Consider the following 19,987-nt stretch of genomic DNA (forward strand, 5'->3'; position numbering starts at 1 on the left):
CAAAAGTCAGGCAGCATGCAAGAATGCCAGGAGGGAAAGTGTGGGTTTATACAAAAAACACAGTCTTCGATGAAAGTCATTATACATGAGCAGGGAACTGATCCACAATGTCGCCAAATCATTGGATCTTTTGAGAAGACAAACTACTTCCTGAGAACCTGGAAATCTCATACTTTTAGAACTGATATCTGTAAATTTGACAGTTTGCCTGACAGTTGAAAATTTGGCAAGATTTTTTGAAAAAATACTCCAAAATCAGACTTCTATTTAAATTTGATTGGTTCACTTAATCAAAAATCACCAAGATATCATGTGCTTTTTATGAGAGTTTCCTCTGGCTGTAGAAATCAATTCAATGGCATTGACATTTTGTTGGAACTCTACAAAGTAAAACCCTTTCCAATGGGATGGACACAAGCTTTTCTAAGCAAGAGCTGGACATTTGTATATTCTGCTTCTAGGAGAAAGTAAAGTGAAAAAAATGGTGAAAACCAGAAAAAAACTGATTAACTCAGAATTTATGATAATTGTTGAGTCCTGCCCAAGGCCACAGGTGCAGGACCTTGCAGCAAGGCCACAGACGCGGAGAACCAAGGACACCTCGCAGCTGACTGAGCCCCGCTGTAACGGTTGCTAAAAGCTCCTGTCACCACTGACAAGCTTCCTGACTCCCAATCAGGCAAAGACGCCCACTCCAGTAAGCACCCCATAGCGCCCCAACCAATCACCTATGGCCAACGGTCCAGGAGGAATTTTCTTTGTCCTGAGACTATAAAAATTGGTTATTAACCCATGAAAACTGACTCTCTCTGGTCTATCAGGCAGTCAGCCCACTGCGCTTGCAGCACCCACATTGTATCTGCTCGCTGTTCTTAATAAACTCACTCCCTTCTGAAATGCTCTGGGTCTGGAAATTCTTTTCCAACCTGTGCTTGGACTGCCTCAACAGTAATTACTTGGGCAAAGCCTAAAGTTGAAGTTGACTTACTTAACTCAGTGAAACACTGAAAGGCTATTTACGAGATTTTTTTTTTTTATTCTTGATTAGAAACAGTCTAAAAGCACTGTTCTGGGTAACACTTTACTCTTATAGTATCTTAAAATACTTAACAAGTAAAAGCATTTGCATTTTTTCAATATTTTCCTATGATGGATAACTTTTAAAAACTTCAGCAGCGAGTGAGAGCATGGACAAAATTAACGTGATTCTGGTGGCGTCAGTCAAGTTTGGCTTGAACTTCTGTCCCACCATGTGTTTACTGGGTAAGCTATTTACGTTCCCTGAGCCTCAGTTTCCTCACCTGTAAATATTGATAAAGCTACCCCACTGAGCCTCTGGAAGAATAACGTGAATAACGTATGCAATCTTTTCCTTGACACATTTGTCAGCATTTAATCATTGATCTTCCTCCTTGAGATATTCATCACTTGGCTTCTGAAATACCCCACCCTGGTTTATTCATCTCCACCACTGGATACTCATCTTCAGTTCCCCTTGGTTGATTCCTCCTCCTTTCCCCGATTTCTTAATATTTCATTGCTCCAGGGCTTAGAGCTTAGACTTCTCTCTTTTTTTTTTTAAGACTTCTCTTTTCTACCCACATTCCACTCCCTTAGTCATCACTTTCAGTTTCATGATTTAAATAACATTTATACTCCAGTGACTTCCCAATTTATACTTCCTGTTCTCCATTAAACAGCAGAATCTTCTACTTGGCTTTGTTATAGGCATCTTGAATTGAATCACACATCTAATTTTTCCTCCCAAATCAATTCCTTCCTCATCTCAGTTCATGGCAGGTCTACCCTTTTCGTTGCTCAAGCCTTAAATCTTAAAGTTGACCTTAGTTTCTACTCTGTCACTTCATGTGTCTGATCTGTTAGGAAATCCTGTTAGTCGCACCTTCAAAATATATACAGAATCCATCATCACTGATGATTTCCAAACTCGGGTGATCTCTTGCTTGAATCATTGTAAAAATGTAAAAATTGTAAAATGTAAAAAAAAAAAGTAAAATTAGTTTCCTTCGTTTTGCCTTTGTACCTGTAGACTATTCACCACAGAGGAGATAGAGAAATCCCTAGGGATTTAGAAATCCCTAAAATATACGTCAGATCTAGCTGTTCCTCTGCTTGAAGCCCTCTAAGACCTTCTTCCCCTCCCCTCACAGGCAGCGCAAAACCTCAGAATGATTCATAAGGCTCTACACCTCTGCCTCCCCACCCTCCACCATGGTCCCGCCCCAGCTCACTGGGGGACTTCTTTGGCCTCGCCTCTTTATACTCTGGCCCTCATTCAATCTTCCCCACCACACTTCTTTAAAGCTGCAAAGGCATTTTCCAGTCTCTGGGCCTTTGAATTTATAATTCCCTTATCCCTGGGAACTCTCTGCTTCCCAGTATCTCTTCTCTCCCTCAACGCTGTCAACTCTACTTAAATATCACTTTCTCAGGCAGGCGATCCCTGGCCCGCCCTGCTTTAAGTGGCAGTCTCCCTTCTGTTTCACTCTCCCTTGCTTCTCATCATCTAATTTAAGTTGTGATTATTTATTTCGCTTATTGTCTATCTTTCTGCACCAGAATACAAGCTTCTCAGAACAAGGACTTTTGTTTTGTTTATGGAAGTATCCCTAAGAGTAAGCACATGATACTTATTTGATGAATGAATGATATGCTTAGAATACTATTTGGTGGGCTTTGCTGGTGGCTCAGTGGTAAAGAATCTGCCTGCACTGCAGCAGACACGGGAGACATGGGTTCGATCCCTGGGTTGGAAAGATTCCTTGGGTTGGGAAGAAGGAAATGGCAACCCACTCCAGTATTCTTGTCTGGAGAATCCCAGGGACAGAGGAGCCTGGAAGGCTACAGTCCATAGGGTCACAGAGTCAAAAACAAATAAAATGACTGAACATATACACACATACACACACACACACACACACACACACACACACACAATTTGGTAGCTACCAGGTGGGTAACAGGTCTATAAAAACATTGCACTCCTTTCTATTGGAGAGTATAGATAAACTTTGTTGTTGTTTAGTCACTAAGTTGTGTCCTTCTTGACATTATGAGTGCCCTTTTTGACTTTATGATGGGATTAGTGCCCTCACAAAAGACACATGGATGCGATCCCTGCTTCTTCTGCCATGTGAGGTCACAGGGAAAAGACAGCTGTCTAGGAAGTAGGTTTTCACCAGATTCCGAACCTGCAGTCACCTGGGTCTTGGCCTCACCAGGCTGCAGAACTGTGAGAAGTAAATGCCTTCTGTTGATAAGCTGCCTTGTCTATGGTACCTACATTACAGCAGTCAAAACAGATTAAGAGGGCGGTCCCCAACCTTTTGGGCATCAGGGTCCAGTTTTGTGGAAGACCATTCTTTCATGCATGGGGGATGGGACGGATGTTTTCAGGATGATTCAAGCATGTTACATTTACTGTGCACTTTATTTCTATTATTATTACATCAGCTCCACCTCAGATCATCAGGCATTAGATCCTGGAGGTTGGAGACCCCTGGACTAAGACAATTCCATTCAGTATAGTTACATAGCTGTCTCCACATAAAGAATGCCATTCGGGTTTCAGATAACATGTCATCTCCTAAGCGGAACTATGTTAGCACTCTTGAGTACTATTCATTCTTCCAGCTCCTCCCACCCTACCCCCATCTTTCCCTAGGACATTTTTTCTTGTTGTTGTTTAGTCGCTAAATTGTGTCTGACTCTCTTGGGATCCCATGAACTGTACAGCAGTTATCACTGCTTGAAATTGGCATATTTATTTGTTGGCTTACTTGCTGTCTGTCTCCCCAAAGAGAAGGCAAACTCCATAACCATGAACTGCTGCTGCTGTTGCTTCATTTCCTCAGCGTGTAGATTCTGTGCGACCCCATGGACTACAGTCCACCAGGCTCCTCTGTCCACGGCATTCTCCAGGCAAGAATACTGGAGTGGGTTGCCATGCCCTCCTCCAGGGGGTCTTTCCGACCCAGGGATTGAACCCCCATCTCTTATGTCTCCTGCATTGCAGGCGGATTCTTTACTGCTGAGCCACCAAGAAAGCCCCCAACAATGAACTACCCAGCCTCAAATGTCATTAGTCTGAGATTAGGAAACCCTCACTCAACATGTTTCAAAGGTTAAAGCCCACGTTGAAGTCCCCCAGAGAGGAAGGCATTAGCCTGCCTTGTGGTACTGATAATATACAACTCCCGACTCCTTCCTGCAACCCCTCTCCTCAGTCTTTATGAAAGCACACATTCTTAGTGATAGGCTGGAAAACATTCCTGCCTGTCCCTCACGTAAGTCACTCTTGGTATAGTGAGGCCATTACCTGCTGCTCATGGAGAACCACTTGACCCTTTAGGGGATTTCCCAGCGGTGCCACCGTCACAAATGGATGCCAGATTCCACTGGCTGTTCTCGGGAAGATGTCGAAAAGGTCCACAAAGTGGCCGCTTTTCCCAGTCATATTCATAAAGTATAAGGACACGGGATTGCATGCAACTACATAGAGAGTATTTTCCTCATTTTCTGAAATGATAAAAAAAAAAAAAAGAGTTAATTCTATTCTGCAGTAGATTTTCTGACTGGTCCAAAAAGGTCTGGTGAAAACGGAATCATAAGATAGCATACACTCAGAACTCAGCAGATGACCTGCACACAGATTGGTCAAAGCGCACTGGGAGAAGCAATTTCACACCTGCTCTAAGTGTTTTGGAGACGGGAATGGCAACCTACTCCAGTGTTCTTGCCTGGAGAAGCCCAGGGACAGAGGAGCCTAGTGGGCTACAGTCCATGGGATTGCAAAGAGTAGGATACAACTGAGTGACTAACTCTTCTTTCTAGATGTATTAATAGACGGGACCATGCCTATCTACTCCAGGAAGTAAGCATCTATTTGTTCGCCAAAGAATTCCATAACATCTCACAGTAACACCATTAAATATTTAACACTCCTCAATGTCAGGAAACTCTTCCTTCTATGAAAGTATTTTGTGCTTCAATAAAAGTCTGTTTCCTCTTATTTTATTATTGGCTCAGATGGATAACAGCTGGTCAACATCATCCGTCTGCTAATCTGGTATTTCCCAGTTTACTAGATCTTTAGGCTTTTCAAGTAAATAAGTATTTCCATTTTTTGATTCTTAGCTCTATGGATCTTATTTTCCAAATTATCTTTTTTCATATTTGTGTATTTTTATTATTACAAAACCTGTCTTTTCAGTCAAGTACTTGATCAGGTCCCTTTTCTGAATTCTATTTCAGTGCTTCTTCAACTTTCAAGTGTGTGTGAATCACCTGGGGATCTAATGAAAGTGCAGATTCTGACTCAGGGGCTCTGGAGTAGGGTTTCAGACTCTGCCTTTCCAGTGAACACCCAGGAAATGTCACTGCTCCAGGCTTGAGGCAGGGGCTCTGGGGTGGGGTTTCACTCTGCCTTTCCAATGAGCTCCCAGGAAATGTCACTGCTCTAGGCTTGAGGCAGGGGCTCTGGAGTAGGGTTTCAGACTCTGCCTTTCCAATGAGCTCCCAGGAAATGTCACTGCTGTTGGCTTGAGGGCGTCCCTTTGAGTAGCCAGGTTCTGGACTGTTAACCATAATCTCTATTTCCGGGCACCCCAAAGCAAGGGATTAAGCTGCTTCTGTATAATAATCACTATTAATATCACTCATCATCTAGGTATCTATTTACAGTGGTCATATCTTCTGAACCCCAAACTAAGGTATAAGCTATGATAATGAGATATGTGGGACTATGCTGGAAATTTCAGGAAAAAAATATAGTGTGTATGTGTGTGTGTGTGATGTGTTCACATAAAGACCAAATATATATAAAGATAAATTAAACAAATAAGCTAACATTGATAAGAAACACAAGTCAGTAGAAGATCAGAGAAAGGCATTATTTAGGAGACACTGTGAACTATGTACGTACTACAGTTCCAAATATCAGAATCACATAACTTACAATTTAAGAATGTTTTTAATGTGTCTATCAGCACAAATAAATTCAATTCAACATTTATTGAGCAACTTTGTACACAGCATAGGGAATTAGGAAATATAATAAAAGTATTAATAGAAATATACTTCATAAACATCAATTGTCCTCTCTTATTGCAGCATTAAGTACTGTTTGGTCTCTGGCTCAAACGTATCTATCTATCTAACTAACTGATTCTAAGAGAACCAAGAAAATCTTCTTTTCTCTCCCAAATACAAAATAGGCAAAAAAAAAAAAAAAGAGAGAGATTCAAAGAAACAACACAAAGGCCCAGTTTGCAAATGTGGACAACACTGAAACAGAGGGTTAAATTACGTGAGGGACAGCAAATGAGTTTCACTTTTAAGGACCAGTTCTGACTGCCTGGCTGGGGCTGCCTGGAATGCTGAGTTGAGAAGAACTGTGAGACTGTGACAAGGTTTAACGACCCCTGTCACTGACATGAGGCAGAGGTTCACAGCATACTTATTTACAATCTCTAAAAATGAGACAAGGACCAAAGTTCAAACTATCGGTAAGATCTATACGCATTCTCTACTCATGTACATTCTGTGGATGTTTGTTCCTAACTTTAGCTATGTTGAGTAAAAATACGTGCTTCTAAAATGTACAGGGTTTTTGTGGGTTAAATTATGTGAGGGACTGGTGTTGCTATTAAGACATTTTCAGTTCAGTTCAGTTCAGTCACTCAGTTGTGTCCAACTCTTTGCAACCCCATGGGCTGCAGCACGCCAGGCCTCCCTGTCCACCATCAGCTCTCTGAGTTTACCCAAACTCATGTCCATCGAGTCGGTGATGCCATCCAACCATCTCATCCTCTGTTGTCCCCTTCTCCTCCTGCCTTCAATCTTTCCCAGCATCAGGGTCTTTTCAAATGAATCAGCTCTTCGCATCAGGTGGCCAAAGTATTGGAGTTTCAGCTTCAACATCAGTCCTTCCAATGAACACCCAGGACTGATTTCCCTTAGGATGGACTGGTTGGATCTCTTTGCAGTCCAAGGGACTCTCAAGAGTCTTCTCCAACACCACAGTTCAAAAGCTCAATTCTTCGGCACTCAGCTTTCTTTATAGTCCAACTCTCACATCCATACATGACTAGTGGAAAAACCATAGCTTTGACTAGTTGGACCTTTGTTGGCAAAGTAATCTCTCTGCTTTTTAATATGCTTTCTAGGTTGGTCATAGCTTTCCTTCCAAGGAGTAACAGTCTTTTCATTTCATGGCTGTAGTCACCATCTGCAGTGATTTTGGAGCCCCCAAAACTAAAGTCTGTCATTGTTTCCGCTGTTTCCCCATCTACTTGCCAGGCAGTGATGGGACTGGATGCCATGATCTTAGTTTTCTCAATGTTGAGTTTTAAGTCAACTTCTTCACTCTCCTCTTTCACCTTCATCTAGAGGCTCTTTAGTTCTTCTTCACTTTCTACATTCATATTATTCTCTACATAATAGGGTTTCCCTGATGGCTTAGGCAGTAAAGAATTCACTTGCAGTGCAGGAGACTGGAGTTCGATCCCTGGGTAGGAAGATCCCCTGGAGAAGGAAATGGCAACCCACTCCAGTATTCTTGTCTAGAGAACTCCATGGACAGAGGAGACTGGTGGGTCACATATGACCATGCGGTCACAAAGAGTCAGACACGACTAAGTGATGAATAAACCCAACACACAGGGAATGTAAAATATCTTAACAGGAACACCAGTCTGTTACCAACAAAAACCCTGTACATTTTAAAAGCACATATTTTTACTCAACATAGCTGATTTTAGGAACAAAGATCGATAGAATGTACACAAACAAAAGCTTGCTTCCTAATTTTTGCCTGAATAATCCCCATTGTAGATAAGTTAGTGACTCTCTCCCTTCCCCCTGTCAACACTTCTGTTGATATCACCTTAGTAACTGCCATCAATTGAAAACTTCTGCCAAAAAGTACCCAGGACACACTGCATGAATCAGTAGGTAATGGCAACAGTCCAGAGATGCAGATGCCAAAAATTCACATCCTTTATTTGCCGTTCTTTACAATGAGAGGTCTAATGACTGCAAATCCTCCAACCCTGCTTTCAGAATACATATAATCACCAAACTGGAATCCCAGCCAAAAAAAATCCAATGTTTTTCCTTTTTCTTTCCCCCTTCTATTTTTAGCATGAGCCCGGGTGAGTTTAACTTTGTGCTACAATGGTAATGAGAAACAGACATGCATATAAACTCAGCCATGCTTACGTGGATTCCACAATAGGATTTTGTTAGGTTGTTATAGGAAATTAGATCTAAATTACATATAATTGCTATCCAATCCAAGCATAGCACAGTTACTCAGTCTAGTATAGACTTCTTGATGTCTAGAGATTATTTTGATCCAGCTTTTAAAAAAAATTAGTGCAGGAAGGAAAAATCAAAAGAATAAACTGACATACCACGTGTTGTAGCGACATCACAGATTAAGTTCATTTCATCCAGTGGTAACCTCCAGGAGCTACATTCTTCAGTAAAGGTTTGGGATCTTCCTTCATGTCTTTCTATTGGATATTCCTGTATGTTTATAAGTGCTGGACCCTATTAAAAAAAAAAGTAGTTATCTGCAATAAGATATTTGGGTAGTTATCAAAATGTAGAAAAGTTAGAGTTCTTCCAAACTAAGATTTTCAATTCAAATACTCACTATCTTGATATACCTCTTCTCATTTTATTGACTGGCATAATACTTATGACAATAATAATACCATATAGTTGCATTCATAAAGGCTTTCACATGTGCTATCGTATTTAATTTCTCATTTTGTTTTATTTTTATTCAGAAAATATATCATATAAAATCCCATAGGAGTTCTCATTACTTTACCCTTTCCTAAGCCAACTGCAAGTTTTGAACTCCAAGTGTGGGGACCCAGAGCTGACCAAACCAGGAGAATAATTTTTTAAATACAATTGATTTGCATGCCCTTACAGTCCTTAATTAATCAAAACTTTTTGGGTCAGATATTGACTATTGTGGCAGCCGGGGCTTCCTGGGTGGTGTAGTAGTAAAAGAATCCACCTGCCAATACAGGAGATGCAGGAGACTTCGGTTTGATCCCTGGGTTGAGAAGATCCCTTGCAGTAGGAAATGGCAAAACACTCCAGTATTCTTGCCGGGAAAATTCCATGGACAGAGGAGCCTGGTGGGCTCTACAGTCCATGGGATCACAAAGAGTCAGACACGACTGAGTGACTGAGCATGCACACATTCATAGGTGCTATTACCCCTTCTGTCTAGATTGTATCTTAGGAGCTAGATGACTAAATATTACATTTCTTATACTCCTTTGCAGCAAGCATTCTGGATATGATTTAGCTTCTGCCAATTAAATGCACTTGCATGAGATTTGTAAGGCAGATGAGCAGCAGAAGCTATCCCCCTGCAGTCAGCATGGACAAGGCGAATCTGACAGATATGAGCAGTCAGAGTCTATGCTCTACTACAAGGGCTGACAAACTACAGCTCACAGGTCAAGTCTGATCACTCCCTGATTGCGTCAATAAAATGTTACCAGGACACGGTGTCACGCATTTGTTAAAGTATTGTCTGAGGCTGCTTTTGAGCTACCCTGGCAAAGCTGAGTAGCTGTGACAGAACCTATATGGCCACCACGCCTGAAATATTTACTCCTGTGTGTGTGTGTGTGTGTCCTCGGTTGCTCAGTCGTCTTTGATTCTTTGCAAGCTTATGGACTGTAGCCAGTCAGGCTCCTCTGTCCTTGGAATTTTCCAGGCAAGAATACTGGAGTGGGTTGCCATTTCCTTCTGCAGGGGGGTCTTCCCGACGCAGGGATCGAACCCGGGTCTCTAATGTCTTCTGCATTGGTAGGTGGATTCTTTACCACTGAGCCACCACTATCCAGCCCCTTACAGGAAAACTTTCCTAGTCTGGACTTACTGTGCAGAAGCAAAAACACTGATCCTGAAACCAAAAGTCCAGGGTGGCCCCTTGACTTCTGTCCCTCTTGTCCAGTTGATTTTATAAGCAGCTAATTCCTCACAGTTAAACCTAGAGGGATTGCTACTGCAACTAGTGATTGATATTTCTTTGCCTTTTTTCTTGAAAACAAATATAATGGAGTAACTGTCCTACCTGACTTTCCTGAAATACAGATTAGCTCTTAGGAATTCTACTAATCATTAGCCATTACCTATATCACGACCCTCAGAGGCCACACTCACTTGAGAATCACAGAAGAAGCTAAATCTATTCTGAAATAACATCAGAACAATCATTTCTAAGACTGAAAAGATTTTCTTTAGGGAAGATACTGAAAAACAGATAACATTCAATATTCTAATGAAGAAATAATGATACCAACCTTAACGTCTATATGATGAGTTTCTGCTGGACACAGCAGTTTTTGCATTCCATTTCTTGACTGACCAATTGTCCAGTAGCCCATGAAGGTCTGCTCTGGCAGAGGCAACCTGGCAAAGATTAATTTGAAGAGCAAACATTTCTCTTTGTTTCCAAGTCACAGGAAAAAATAAGAACCATGTATTGAAAGTGTTTAGTTGCTCAGTCGTGTCCAACTCTTTGTGACCCTATGGGACTGTAGCCTGCCAGACTCCTCTGTCCATGGAATTCTCCAAGCAAGAGTACTGGAGTGGGTTGCCATGTATTACTGATCACATAAAGAAATCTGAAGAATACTTTACTTCAAAGTGAGTTCTACTTCATTTTATTAAAAGATAGTCTTTAATAGGATGTTTAAAATATACTTGAAAAAGAAAAGAATTCACATTTCAGAAACTCAGAAGGTAACGTCCTACTCTGTTTTTACCATAATGACAAATATAATTAATGTTTAAGTATTATTTTTTTCCTGAATTGGTAAATACTTAGTAATTTAACATCTGAATTCCTATTAGAGTAATAGAAAGGACTTAGGGGGAAAATGGAGCAATCCATCAGTTTTTTTTATTCTATTCTCCTAAATTTGAAATCAAATAATAAGTAGTACAGAATACTACTGGGATTCCCAGGTGGCTCAGTGGTAAAGAATCTGCCTGTCAATGTAGGAGATGTGAGTTCGATCTCTGGGTCAGGAAGATCCCCTGGAGAAGGAAATGGCAACCCACTCCAGCACTCTTGCCTGGGGAATCCCATGGACAAAGGAGCCTGGTGGGCCCCAGACCACGGCATCACAAAGAGTCAGACACGACTCAGGGACTAAACACCACCACCAGAATTCCACAGGTCACACGTTTGTAAGTTGTACAGGGAAAATTTCATAGCATCCACTTTAGCACTTTAATTTTTATTTTTTTTACTTTGAACTGACATAAAATACCTACAGAAACATTGACACAAACGTGCCACTTACTCCAGAGCACACCTATGTGTCCAGCACTCAAGCATCACCAACACTCAGAAACTCCCTTGGACTATTTCAGTCATTACCCCTACCATGGGAGCTACTATGCTGACTTCTAATGGAATTATTCTATGTTCAGATTCCATTTTATCTAAAGCTACTTTTAAATAAAATGACTTGCAAAAACAAATATGGCAATGCTAAAGGACAAAACCACAGATAAATTTTTTTAGAATAAAGCCTTTACTTTTTAATCATACTAAATTTTTTGGAATGTTTAAAAAAAGAAACCATTAATTTGTCATTCAATTCATTATGAATTTCTTATTCGATGGTAAGTGAAGGCCAAAAATTATTCAGTTAAAAGTTCTTCAAAAATAATGCATAATATGACTATAAATTGAAATGAATGCTTGAAATAAGCATTATGATCATTAAAAGAGTACACACTGATATTTAGAAAATCACTTTTTTTTTCAGTAAAAGAGTAAGTCTGACAAAATATCTCCACATACTTAATAAGACCATGGAAGGCTTAGATTTTTTTTTTGCTTAGAATAGTGAAACCAAGTATTCTGGTGGAATATGATTTTTGTCCTTTGAAATGCTAATGTTTAACACCACAGGAACGAAATCTAAAAGAAATTTACATTGAAATTCTTCTAAATCATAACATAAATCATTCAAAAGGACATATATGCTTTGTATCTATCATTTAAAATACATTTTAAGTACATGGACAATTATCCTGATTGGTCATCACTTATTTCCCTGGTTTTTTTTTGTTTTTTTTTTACCACTAATGAGGTGGAAGAGGCACTAAGTTAGGGGATTTACTATAACTGTTCTCTCTGAAGGTAATAAAACACATTCCCATGTCAAAAGGAAAGATCTTGAAAGCGTCTTGTAGACTAGACTCTCTCTCTGCTTGTTTAGGGAATGAACAGTATTCATTGCCTTCAGCAGTTCACCAAAGGGGAATTAGATCTCTAAAAACAGAGCAGAAAACAAAGGAAGGAGAAACACCTAATTTCTTTCTAGTGTAGAAGATTTAATGGGTTCTAGTGCTAGTTCTTTTATTAATTAGTTCTGCAGACTTGTGAAAGAAAAGTTAGATAATTTCTCTGAGTGTTAATTTTTTCCTTTGTGAGATGAGGGCAATAATCTGTAAGATTCTGGTTTCTTCTAAGGACTGGGGGAGTCTCTGATGACTATTTTAGAGAGTGGAGTGAATTATCAGTGGTAGATCTTGCATAACCTTTGGTTCTGGAGTATATATAAATAATCAGAATAAAATTATCTACACCTATCAATAGAAGGGGCTTCCCTGGTGGCTCAGCTGGTAAAGAACCCACCTCCCCATGCAGAAGACACAACAGACACAGGTTTGATCCCTGGGTTGGGAAGATCCCCTGGAGAAGGAAATGGCAACTCACTCCAGTATTCTTGCCCGGAGAATTCCAGGGACAGAGAAGCCTGGAGGGCTACAGTCCATGGGGTTGCAAAGAGTTGGACTTGATCAAGAGTGCATGCATGCCAGGCCACATCAGTAGAATAGGTGCCTGGTAGACAAAATTGCTTTTTCAAAGCTGATAAAAAGGAGCTCTGTGTCCACCCCAAATCGTCTCTTTGAAGACAACAGAAACAGTTACACATTTGGAAATGTAATCAGAGGTGGAACATTGCTTAATAAAAATTATGCTCAGTTGATAGGCTGAAATAAAGCCTAAAAAACTGGTCTAATATATCCTTTAATAATCTCACAAAATATCATACAGATGCTAAAAACAAAATAAAACCAAAACCTTCATCCATTTGGGAAAAAAATAACTTTACTAGACTTCCAATTTTTACTGACAACCCCCAGGGAATATTCATGAAAGCTGCTTTGAACTTGCCAACTCACTCTAAGTAACGGTCATGGAAATTACAGACTGCCTGGTTCCATTTAAAAATAGCACTAGCTGTTCGGTTGGCAGAGTATGGGAAGGACCTTCAGGTACCCCATATAGAATCTGTTTCGAAATCACATAACAAGATGCCATTAGCGTTAACAATTGCAACTGAAAGTCACATATGCAGGGTGTTCTGAAGTTACCCAATCAAACTGATTCTATCTGCCCCTTGGTAATACCGGGAGTTGTTTCTAGACTTCCTGTGGGCTCTAGGGTGGCCAAATGAGGTAAACCAAAGCCCCTCATTTATTTTCCACTACTAAGTTTTCCCAATACATTGTGGAAAAATTTGACAGTTATTAACTCTCTCCCCTTCAATAAGTTACTGCATGCATGCTAAGTCGCTTCAGTCATGTTTGACTCTTTGCGGCCCCATGGGCTATAGCCCGCCAGGCTCCTCTGTCCCTGGAATTCTCCAGGCAAGACTACTGGAGGGGGTAGCCATTCTCTTCTCCAGGGGATCTTCCCAACCCAGGGATGGAATCCGGGTCTCCTGCATTGTGGGCAGATTCTTTACCATCTGAGCCACCAGGGAAGTCCAGTTAGGGGCAAGGGGAATTATAATTGAATGCATGAACAAGCTTTGGAATTTGAAATATATTCAACATTAATTTAAGGGTAACTCTAAACTAATAACCAGTTAGCAAACGGCCCTATACCATTACTGAAATCTGTCATCCAACTCCAACCAGACTTAAGTTGTTATATCTGATTTGATTGAAACAACTATGGTATTTTCCATAATTTTCAGATCCTGTTACTTCTATTGTTTAACTTTGTTAAAGTCCTACCTGGAATGATGTCTGGATTTGATTTTAAGGGAGAAGACAATGAACTTAAGACTTATAAATAGTACTACTTTTTATCTTCAGTGTCATTCATAAATTTATGTTTTTTAAAACACTGAAGTATTTCAATTCATATGTTGTGATGTTTCTTAATCCCTTGTGGAAGTATTAATAAAGATCTGGAAGTAAAAGTTTTAACTAAAAAAGAAAAGGTGACTTTCAAAATTATGGCTCAGGTCAAATTGCATCACTTAGGCAAATTACAGAAAGGGGAAAAAAAAGTTTTTTTAAGCATGCATACATTTCATAACATGATGCATATGGACACCAAAGTCGAGTTAGAGGGTCTGAATGACATACAAGAGATTTGTCTAAGATTGTTTCCATAAAGAGGTGAGCTGGGGTTTTAACGAGTATGTTCTGGCAAATTTCTGCCTTCTCTGAACATTTGCCAAAACTATTTCTGGAGTCTGAAAGAAACACGTGAAAAAGATTTGGATCTTTCTAGGGGCATTATGCAATTGGAAGTTGTTGACATACCTATTATCAACAGTTCCTAAAACATTTCCTTACCACAAGAACTACTAATTTTCATGGGAATAACGGAACCCTTCAGGGTAGCTCCACCAGCTCACAAAAACTCACCAATTATCACCATCTTTGAGAAGAAAAAGAACAACTCCAAGTTTAGAGGGCCTCGCTTGTTCCTAATGTTTTAAATCTAACATTTGGCAAAAAGTAAGTTGGACTATCCAATTGAGTTTAATGGAACCTTTAACAGAATAACCCTGACAAACATTTCCACCTTTGGTTCTGACCCTTCCTCTCACTCTGCAGCCAGCATATGCCTTGGGTGAAGTGAACTGAAAGTCGCTCAGTCGTGTCCTACTGTATAGTCCATGGGATTCTCCAGGCCAGAATATTGGAGCATATGCCTTAGTTACTGTGAATTGCTACTTGCTGTTCTTCCACATACTCTGCATTTTCATGCTTCCATGAGGTTTTCACCTCAGCCCAGAACTCCTTTCTGCTATTGCCTCTTTGATGAAATCTTTCTCACGTCTTAAAGCCCAGTTCAAACGTCACTCCCTCTTGCATCCTTCTCCCACATTTCTTTCTGGGCAGAATGAATCTCTTGCTCTTCTGGGTTTCCATGGAAATTTGTACATATGGAACTCTTAGAAACTCTTAGGATAGAGTTCTGTAGTATCTGCAGTTTTCAAATTTAAGGCCTGATAAAGAATAACTGTTTTAGAGAGCATGGTCAGAAGTGAATCTATGAAGTCCCTTGCAAATATTTATCTTTTTTAAAATAAAAAGTCAACACTCTACATAATGAAAACACCAACACCAGCTTAAACACTTTAGACTAGTAACAATGGGTCCTACTGCCCTCAGTGAGCCTCCCTTGTTTGCAAGAAACTTCTGAATTTCCCTTCCCTCAGTCTTGCATGTTGCTGGGAAATCAATTTTGCTTTGCTGCAAATGATGTGTACATGAATATTACACGTGTTTTTCCTTTCATTGTCTGGCTCTGCATTTAAACATTATGGTTTTCACTTTACAACTTAAGATTTATGCACCTCTGCCACTGAGATCCTGCTGTGGTTACAGAAATGAAAGGTCATTTGGATGCATGAGATGAAAAAAAGATTTGGGGCAACTTGTCTTTCTTGGCTAACACTTCTCAGATAGCTCCCCCCTATCCAGGCTGACACTGTGTAGCGTCAGCGCTGCTGCCCAGGGTCACTCCATGCTAGAGCAGATGTAGTCACAAAGCTCTACACATCTCTTTCTTTCTTCCTCTTCACAGAAGTTGTGAGACTACAGGTCTGGGCCTTGGGTTTCCTTTCCCTCAACTCTCTTCAAATTTCACTGCAAAAACTTCTTTTTTCCTGCCATCTGCTTTACCAACCACATCTTAGTATTTTTGAATCTTAAACTCTTTTTCTGGTTATTCACATCAACAATGACTGGGGCTCAAACTCTCCCAGTTGGAAATTTTCCCAGAAAACAAACAAAAAAACCCCGAAACTACTATTATTTCCCACAAGAAGGACTCATAGGATGAGAAACCCTACTGTGAACGCAGAACTTGAATATAACATTGCATAATAAGGTTGAGAGTTTACATGTTTTCTCAAGATTGCCAATTCATTCAAAGTAAGGCTTACATCTTACTCACTTGAATCTCTGCCATTTAGAATTCATCAATTCTGCTATGGAAACCTCTCATCCCATGTCCCTCTTTTTTAGTCCCACTGCCACAACATAAGCTCTCACTGTTCATCATCGGAATTACTGCAGTTGCTTCCTAATAGGTAGGTCTTCCTGCTTCAGTATCACTGACTCTCAGTTTCTTATCTTTAGAAAACGTAAAGGGGTCTTTCTAGTTTATGAATCAGACCATGTTACTCTCTGGCTTCAAATTCTTCTACGGTTCCCTCGACTCTCCTCTTTTAGTCTCACCATGCAGCATGCCCTGTAAAACTGTCTCTGCTTGAACTTCTTTCTTCTCCTTTATTAGCCTGGAGAACACCTATTCACCCTGTAAAGATTTAGCCTGGTGACTGTCCTTGAGTCTCCCCTGGGGCAGAGGGCAGCAACCCTACCTCTTCGCTCTCTCTTGTCAGAACACAAGGCACTCTTTACCTGAGTGCTTCCCGGATTATAATGGTCTCCTTGAAGGCAGATTCTGAGCCTTCTTCTCCTTTAGATTTTTGACTCCTTATTTAGTGTTTACCATGTCAATGTTCCATGGGTGTGTTTGTTTAGTCACTCAGTCCTGTCCGACACTTTGGGCCCCATGGACTATAGCCCGCCAGGCTCCTCTGTCCATGGAATTTTCCAGGCAAGAGTACTGGAGCGGGCTTGCCATTTCCTATTCCAGGGGATCTTCCTGACCCAGGGATCGAACTGGAGTCTCTTGCGTCTCCTATACTGGCAATCCATGGGGTCGTAAAGAGTTGGACACGACTGAGCGACCAACATTTTCACTTTTCAAATGTTCAGTCGTGTTTGCTAAATGAATGAATGCGTGCATGCTGCGTGCTAAGTCGCTTTAGTCGGGTCTGGCTTTTTGCCACTCTATGGACTGCAGTCCACCAGTCTCCTCTGTCCATGTGATTCTCCAGGCAAGAACACTGGAGTGGCTAGCCAGGTCCTGCTCCAGGGGCTCTTCCCGATGACATCTCCTTCGGCTCCTCCACTGCAGGTGGACTGGTTACTGCTGAGCCACCAGGAAGCCCAAATGAATGAACGCTTGGTTACATTACAACAGCTTCACCGACCTGTGTCTCATCTTGACGGCAAGTTGCGAACCACCACAGCAGATCATCCTCATGGAATCTTGACTACCTACCTCTCAACAAAGGATGAAAGTATATTTGAAAGAGTTACCAACTGATTGGGATTCGGGATTTCTACCCAGCCAGGTGACAGAGATTATTTACAAATGCCTAAAGGATCAAGGATAATTCTGTGAGACTGTTGAAGATGAGTATTGAAGAAGATTCATACATCTTGACAATTTCTATGTAGATTGGCTATATTTTAAAATTTTCTCTGCACCCCCATAAAGGAACTGAAAGCAAGTTTTAATAAAATGACTGTGAAGCTACTCCAAAAAATACCAAGAGAATAAGGGCAAGGACTGTGAAACTGTAAAACCCAATACCACCCTTCTGCTTATAATAGTTCTGAGATGTCATCGTTTATTCAGTTGCTAAGCCATGTTCAATCTTTGTGACCCCTGCAGCAACTGCAGTGCTCCAGGCTTCCCTGCCCTTCCTGTCTCCCAGGGTCTGCTCCAACTCACGTCCACTGAGTCAGTGATGCCATCCTACCATCTCATCTCAGATGTCACCATGTAAATCTTATTATTTTTGAAACTAAAGAGCTCTTTTACAAAGTGAAAGTAAATCATCACAAAGAGTAGAATTGCATACCTTAGAACTTCGTGATCAATACAATGAACTCATTTGTAAAAACTAACTCTTTAAAAGGAAAATTATGCTGTAGCATATTTTGGAAAATGGAAGGAGAAGCACAAAACATTGAGAGTCTTATAATTTAATGGGATAAATAGTAAACTGATAATCATTCTTATAGTCAAAAATAAACCTAATGAGATTACTCTAGAGAGAACCCTGGTTGGGGATGTTCTTTTTGATGTCTCCCGGTACCTGGGGCTTCCTGGTGGCTCAGGCAGTAAAGAATCTGCCTGCAATGCCGGAGACCCAGGTTTGGGTCAGGGAGATACCCTGGAGAAGGGAATGGCAACCCACTCCAGTATTCTTGCCCGGAGAATTCCATGGACAGGGGAGTATGGTGGGCTACAGTCCATGGGGTTGCAAAGAGTCAGACACGACTGAGTGACTTAACACTTTCAGTACTTGGAAGGCCCTGTAGTTAGTCTTGGTCAGAGAAGAAGCAGCCGCATTGATGTTTCAGTTACACGGGATGAGTCTTCATGTGGAAGAAGACAGATACAGGTGTATGTCTTCATTGAGACAGATACCCTTTTAAGAGACATTCAGTACAGATGAAGCTGTTCTGTCTGACATATGCACACCTGGCCCTGCTCTAAAGAGAAAGATCAATACGAAACATGATCCTGTAACACACACTGCAATGAGACATCAACATCTCTTACAACAAACAGGAAAACAGCCGCAGCGACCTTCATTGGGAGTTCTATGAACACGTGCTGTGAGACTGGCTGAGAAAGTAGTGAATGGCTGCTGACACAAGGGAAAGAGTGACCACTTGTTCAGCTTTCCAACTCAACTAGGGGCAGTGAGCCACAGAATCTATGAGCTTGAGGGACATTAAAGGTTATTTAGTCCAGTATTTCAAGTCTGGATCCCTTGAGTACCTCCCCAGCAAGGTTTGTCCAGATCTGTCTGAGGCTGGTCTACAGAAAGTCTACAGAAAGTACACCCTACCTTTCCCCTGAGGAATCCACTCCACCTTTGACACAGGAGCTGCTGGCCTGGAGATGGAAGCCAACTCTCTTTAATTTGTAATGACTTGGAAGTGACGCACATATACAGAATGATTGATAATTATTCGGCTAAAGCTAACTAGATTATTAAGTGTGATTTTGAGGAGGGTAGTGTTAAGTAAAGGAGTCCACATAGAATAAACTTAAGTTGCTTTAGTCGTGTCTGATTCTTTGCAATCCCATGAACTGTAGCCCTCCAGCACATATGTCCATGGAGATTCTCCAGGAAAGAATACTGGAGTGGGTTGCCATGCTCTCCTCCAGGGGATCTTCCCGACCCCCAGATCAAACCTGCATCTCCTGCGACTCTGCACTGGCAGGCAGATTCTTTTACCACTGAGCCCCTGGGGAAGCCCCTACCAATGCATAGACTTACTTATGCTATGTTGAACTGCTATAGAAATGCCTGATTAACTTGATTTCTCATTTGTCATTGGTAAGGGGGTCAATGTTACACCCTAAGGGCAGGCATAGCAGGGCAGGGTAAGCTTTGCTGTACTGGAGCCATGGTCCCAAGGAACAGCAATTTCAGAATAAATTTTTAACATTTTTATTTTATTTAAATAAGAAAACAAATGGGAAAATTCCAGGGCCCAGAGTCTGGGGACATTTAAAAAATAAACTATAGGAACTAATACACATTAGGACAGAAAGTAAGGCTTTCCTTTTCCTTTCTAGAGCCTCTCTCAAAGGCAACTACTATCAACAGCTACCACCGTGTTTTAAAATTATTTAAAATGTGAACCTATTAAATAAATTTAATAAAAAGTATTGGCTAATATCATCTTAGACTGAGTTAATTCAAAGTTACCTTATTTCACCTGAAAAAGTGAAGTTAAAAAGTTTTAATTAAGCATTTGAAAGCAGAGAGAGAATACATAC

At 40.8% G+C, this 19,987-nt stretch overlaps 1 protein-coding gene across 1 annotated transcript in view; it reads right to left on the minus strand.

The window, feature by feature from the left end:
* VWA8 (von Willebrand factor A domain containing 8) overlaps window positions 1-19,987 on the minus strand; it is a 367,922-nt gene that overhangs the window by 149,533 nt on the left and 198,402 nt on the right. Inside the window, exons 27-29 of the mRNA XM_043478154.1 lie at window positions 10,359-10,467; window positions 8,436-8,574; window positions 4,340-4,539 (exon numbers count right to left, since the gene is read on the minus strand). Of these exons, the coding sequence (XP_043334089.1) occupies window positions 4,340-4,539; window positions 8,436-8,574; window positions 10,359-10,467 (448 nt within the window). The remainder of the gene's footprint in view (window positions 1-4,339; window positions 4,540-8,435; window positions 8,575-10,358; window positions 10,468-19,987) is intronic.

The sequence above is a fragment of the Cervus canadensis genome, chromosome 9, assembly GCF_019320065.1.
Source record: "Cervus canadensis isolate Bull #8, Minnesota chromosome 9, ASM1932006v1, whole genome shotgun sequence".
Taxonomy (NCBI): domain Eukaryota; kingdom Metazoa; phylum Chordata; class Mammalia; order Artiodactyla; family Cervidae; genus Cervus; species Cervus canadensis.